Source organism: Jaculus jaculus, chromosome 6, assembly GCF_020740685.1.
Source record: "Jaculus jaculus isolate mJacJac1 chromosome 6, mJacJac1.mat.Y.cur, whole genome shotgun sequence".
NCBI lineage: Eukaryota > Metazoa > Chordata > Mammalia > Rodentia > Dipodidae > Jaculus > Jaculus jaculus.
This window is the reverse complement of record NC_059107.1, coordinates 3,828,484-3,834,483: the sequence shown is the minus strand read 5'-3', so window position 1 is coordinate 3,834,483 and position 6,000 is coordinate 3,828,484. Positions and strand designations below refer to the sequence as shown.

At 54.9% G+C, this 6,000-nt stretch overlaps 1 protein-coding gene across 1 annotated transcript; it reads right to left on the bottom strand.

Annotated features, from left to right (window-relative positions):
* Positions 1 to 2,118: 2,118 nt before the first annotated feature.
* Positions 2,119 to 5,164, bottom strand: Sowaha (sosondowah ankyrin repeat domain family member A). Its single transcript, XM_045151657.1, has one exon. It carries the CDS (start codon positions 5,162 to 5,164, stop codon positions 3,584 to 3,586), a length of 1,581 nt encoding a protein of 526 aa, XP_045007592.1. The 3' UTR covers positions 2,119 to 3,583.
* Positions 5,165 to 6,000: the final 836 nt, after the last annotated feature.

Genomic DNA, 6,000 nt, shown 5'->3' with positions numbered 1-6,000 from the left:
TACCTACAATTAACTTCTTGCCCACTAAAAGGAGTTATTTGGGGGCTGGGTGTGGTGGCACATGCCTTTAATGCCAGCACTTGGGAGGCAGAGGTAGGAGGATCACTGAGTTCGAGGCCACCCTGTGAGACTACATTGTGAATCCCAGGTCAGCCTGGGCTAGAGCGAGACCCTACCTTGGAGAATAACAACAAAAAGAAGTTATTTGGGCTGGAGAGATGGCTTAGCAGTTAAGGCGCTTGCCTATGAAGCCTAAGGACCCATGTTCAACTCACCAGATCCCACATAAGCCAGATGCACAAGGTGATGCATGCACAAGATCACACATGTGCACAAGGTCATGCACACAACTGGAGTTTAATTAGTGACTGGAGGCCCTGATGTACCAATTCTTTTTTCTCTCTCCTCAATCTGTCTCATTAAAGAAAAGGTCAGTCTGTTGGGCTTGTCTCCAAAAGAAAAAAAAAGGAGTTATTCTCTATGTGACAATGTTTACCACCTTTATTTATTTATTATTAATTAATGTTAGTTGCTGGGACTACACCTCCATAGGTTTGCATAGGTGTACTACAAAATTTATGTTCTTTTTTTTAACATTTTTTAAAAAAATATTTATTTATTTGAGAGCGACAGACATAGAGAGAAAGACAGATGGAGAGAGAGAGAATGGGCGCGCCAGGGCTTCCAGCCTCTGCAAACGAACTCCAGACGCGTGCGCCCCCTTGTGCATCTGGCTAACGTGGGACCTGGGGAACTGAGCCTTGAACCGGGGTCCTTAGGCTTCATAGGCAAGTGCTTAACCGCTAAGCCATCTCTCCAGCCCAAAATTTATGTTCTTTTAAGAATCAAATACATGGTGTTTGACAACATTCCCTATGCATGTCCAGCTATCATTTTCCACTGACTTACCTTGTAGTTTCAGAAAGTCTTGGCTTGCGAGACATAGTAGTGGTTTCTAACACCTAGGGTATAGCTTTATTGATCCTAAACTCTTACCTAATGATTTATTTTACTTGGAGGTTTACAGGGCACTCTTGAGAAATACACAGACTCTGCTGGCAGCAGAAATAGCTGTCCTGGGGTTCATGTGCAATAAATGTTAGTTGTTGTTCTTGTGGCTCTGTCAGCTTCAATGCTGGCCTTCCCAAGGCCAGTCGTGTCTGTGTCAGTGAGCTTTGTTACCCTGTCTAACGAGGCCTTTCCTTTACCACAGAAGACCCGTGATATTTCACTCTTTTAGTTCTCCAGCTACTCAAATTGCTATGATTATTGCAGAGGCAGAAGACTCAATTTGCATTTTAAAATAATTTATGCACACTCCCAGGCAGGGAAAGAAGTAAAGGTCAGATCAACACTACTTCTGTCTGTAGCTCATGACCATGACATCTGGTCGTAACTCGTTACTGTGCAGAGAAATCTGAACTGTTTGACTACAGAAAGCTTGAAAGAAGCAGAGGAAGGGTGAGGAAGAGGGGTAAAAATTAGATAGATAAAAAGAAATAAAAGGGGGGGGCAAGATGTAGCTCAGTGGCAGAGTGCTTGCCCAGTATGCAAGCGGCCCTGGATTCAATCATCAGTACTGAAAAAGAAAGAGGAAGGAAGGAAGCGAAGGAGGGAAGGAGGGAGGGAGGGAGGTGAAGTACCTATGCCTAAGAGAAGCACACCCAGGGGCTCAGTGGTAGTGCCTAGCATGTGCCAGGCCCTGAGCCAGTCCCCAACGCCTCAGAAACAAACGCCATGGCAAGCACATTTCACACCCCAGCAGGAACAAAATGGAGACATGTTTATTTCACTGCTTACATCATAGCGTCCCGTAGATGATCGTCGCGCTGCCATGAACAATTTCACAGGCCTCACTGACATATACCGGGGAGGGGGGCCACACTCCCCTGCACCGCAAGAACCATTTGGTATGGTGATTGATAGCATGCAAACATCATTTGCAGAAACAGATTATCATCACGGCACGCTATAAAAAGTTGGGTGCACAAATAGATTTCACATCTTTAATATTTTATTAAATAAATAAATGAAAGAGAGAAAGAGAATGAATATGGGCGTGCCAGGACCTCTAGCCACGGCAAACGAACTCCAGACGCATGCACCACCATGAGCATCTGGCTTTATGTGGGTAATGAGGAATTGAACCTGGGTCCTTAGGCTTCACAGGCAAGTGCTTTAACGGTGAAGCCATCTCTCCAGCCCAGACTTTGCATCTTTAAACAGGAAAAAGAAAAAAAGGTGCTATCTTCCTTATGCTGTGCCAAACCTGGAAACTCGTGACCATGTCTGCAAACCTTCTCAGTCCACAGCTAGAAGCAAAGGCCTAGAGAGGTTAAGCTGCTTGTTCAAACTCACTGAGCCAAATTTCTGCATTTGCTGTTTTAGAAATGGTGTCTGCTTTCAAATGGTTTTTGGAAAATGGCTATCAAATGCTTTTTGTTTGTTCAGAACTTTCATATGAAAGAGTATGCTTTTAATTATATCAATTATAGCTTAATAAGGTATTTTTGTGGTATATTATTTTTCTTTGAATATCAATACACTGCACTGAAAAAAAATCCACAAATTTGGAATTCACAATTAAATGACAATTAAAAAAATATTCTTGCCAAATTAAAATAGCCAACTGTTGGTGCCAAATACACATTGACATCTCACCATAGCCTAAGAGTATTTACCAAAATGTCATTTTTGTCTTTGTTATATACTTTTACTCCCAAGATATATTTGTCTCTTAATATTTAGTGTTCACAGCACAATTGAAATCAGTCACATTCTTTGGGGTCACAACAGTTACTCTGCATTCAAGACACTTCAGAATCTCAACTGCCTAAAATGAGGTAGATAAAGTTTTGTTGGCTGGGACTAATTTCCTTTAAATCTTAGTCATCTATTTCTTTTTTAGACAGAATTCCAAAATTTTTTTTAGCAAACGACTAAAAATGTCTGAGCATTTTGCCTATAAATGGGAAAAATGTAATTTCAAAAGATTCTTAGGACTCTGCAGGGTGTGGCGGCGCCCACCTTTGATCCCAGCACTGGGGAGGCTGATACAGGAGGATCACTGTGAGCTCTAGGCCAGCCAAAGACCAATTCCAGCCTGGGCTAGAGCAAGACCCTATCTCAAAAAAAAATATATTATGAAAGTTGCTTTACCCCATTTCGATTTAAAAACACAACGAAAGCATCCAACTGCAAAGCCACCACATATCGCAAAGCTGACAAGCAAGCCAGTATGTTGGAACATGTAGAGAGCGCGGCTCTAGCTCTGCAGGGAGCGTTCAGACAGCATCCGGAGGCCAGGCCAGCTGCTGCCCCTTCGCCTTTGGCCTCAGCTTCCAGTCTCCCCCAGGGTCCAGGCCTCATCGCTTGGGTTCTTCGCAGGCGCCTCTCGCTAACGATCAGCCATGCCATCTCGGCGGACAGACAGATCGCGTTTCAGACAGACTGCGGAGGCCATCTGGGCAAAAACGGGCCGGCAGTGGACGAGGCTGCGGGCGTCGGGCCCGCCTTGGACAGGCGAGGACCGTGCGTGCGGGACAAGCCTGGTTAACTGAACTGAGCCGGAGTGCCAACGCTTTCAGGTGGTGGGGGGCAGGCCGGCCGCTAAACCAGCTAAAGGCGCCGAAGGGGACCGACGGGGGGTTTCGGAGAAGGTGGGCAGGCCACCGCGGACCTTGGTCTTCTTCCGCGGGGCCGCGGGCGAGGCTCCCAAGAACTTGCTGAAGGAGCTGGACTTCTTCAGGCCGCGGGCCAGGTCCTGGAGCACCAGGTCGTCGGCCAGCACGCCCAGGAACGCGCTGGTGGTGGAGCCCAGGATGGTGGCGGCCACCTGCACCGGGTGCCGCGACGCGACCCCGCCGGGGGCCTCCGGCTCGCCGCCGGCCACTCGCAGGCCGGGGTCGCCGAGCAGCCGGCGCAGCGCGTACGAGGAGCCGGGCCGCAGGTACTGGTAGGCGCGGCGGCCGCTGTGGTCGCGCACGTGGACCTGCGCGCCCAGGCGCACCACCAGCAGCACGGCGGCGTCCTCGTGGCCGTGCAGGGCGGCCAGGTGCAGCGGCGTGTAGCCGCCGTGCGAGCGCGCGTTCACGTCCACGGGCGCGCCCCCGCGCCGCGCCACCTCCACCAGCTGCAGGGCCATCTCCCGGTCCCCGCTCTTGGCCGCCCAGTGCAGGGCGGTGAAGCCGGACATGAAGTCGCGCTTGGCGGCCAGGCCGCGGTCCCGCAGCAGCAGCCCGTGCAGCTGGTGGCTCCAGCGGCCCCCGGCCGCGCGCACGAGCCACTCGTGCTCGATGGGCTCCAGCGGCACGGCGGAGGGCGGCGGCGGCGGCGGCGCGGCGGGCATCTCGTCGGGGTCCGGGCTCAGCAGGCGCGGGCCGGCGCGCGACAGGCGTCTCAGGTGCGGGGAGCGCCCGGGGCCCAGCCCGGACTCCTCGACGGAAAGCCTCCGCAGGAGCCGCGGGGAGCTCCGCGGGCTCGGCTCCTCCGACAGCTGCCGGCGCAGACCTTGCTGTTCCTCAGCCCGGATGCGGAGCGCGGCGGGGCCGCCGGGGACGCAGCGCACCGGGAGCATGCAGGGCTTCGGCGGGGGCGCGCGCGCGGCCGGGGCCGGTGGGCTTCTCACCGCTGGCTCCGGAGGCTCCAGCGACTCGCCGGCCACGTGGACGGGGAGTACCGGGGCTGGGACCCCCGGGTCTCCCGGTGGCTGGGTCGGCTGGGTGGTCCCAGAGGTGGTGGTCCCCGTGGTGTCCTGTGGTTCCGATGGTGCGGCAGGGTCCTCGGATGGTTCCACGGACGGCCGAGCCGGTGCCGGGGATGCAGGCGAGTTTTCGCCTGGCGGGGCGGGCAGCATCCTAGGGACGATGCCAGGCAGCCGGCGCTCTGGTTCCTCCGGGGCCCGAGGAGGCTTCTTCAACACCACGAACTGGACCCCGTCCAGCTCCTCGACCACGGCCACGTCGCTGACGAACTGCTTGAAGCGGTCCCGGCGGGCGGCGCGGCCGCGGGGGTCACCGGCGTCCAGCAGCGGCTTGAAGCGGCCGAGCAGCTCGGAGCTGCGCACCTGCCCGCCGCGCTCCTGCAGGAAGCCCAGCACGGCGGCCTGGCTCACGCCCGCGGCGGCGGCGGCAGCGGCGGCGGCGGCGGCCGCGGCCAGCGCCATGGCCCCGGGCCCGCGGCGCCCTGCGCGCTCCTCCCAGGCCCGGACCCCGAGCGAGCGGCACCCACCGCCGTCCGGCTCACTCCCGCGCGCCCGCGCCCTTGCGCGGACGGCTCGGAGTCACGGGCGGCCCAGGCGGTGCCCAGGGCCCTCCGCCAGCGCCCCCCAGGGCCCCCAGCCTCGGGGCTACGTCTCTGCCTTGATATCCTATGCCAGGGGTGCCGGGCGCCATGCCCGGGTGCGGGGCTCCGCTTACAGGTGACAGCTGCCGCCGGCGCAGCGCGGGGAGAGGGGAGAGGAAATTCTCCGCGGTGCTCCCACCCTCACCCCAATCCCGGAATTAAAGGCGCAGCACAGCTCTTTCCAGCAAGACCTCCCTCCTGGTTGCTAGGTGGGTGTGTTCTCTGGAGATGCTTAGGCTGGCCGTGGGTGAAGCATGGATACGCATTCCTTTAAGCAGTATTTACCAAAAAATAAAAGAGATTTTTTTTGGGGGGGGGCGCGGCGCAAGAACACCAATACTTCAATTTCTGATTGCATTTCTACAGGGAAACCGACTCACGAAATTCACAGCAAAAACTACTTGCTGTGCGTGGGAATGAATGTACGGTACTGGAGACGTTTAGAAAGCAGTTATCTCATACAAAGTACCCTCCCCGCGCGCGCGCGCGCGCGCGTACACACACACACACACACACACACACACACACACAGAGGAACTCTATGTAGTTCAGGCTGGTCTCGTACCTGTGCATCCTGAGCTGGGAGTACAGGTGTGCCTCACCACGTCCAGGAAAATAGTTTTACATAGAATTTTGAGAATAATCCTACAGGAAGAA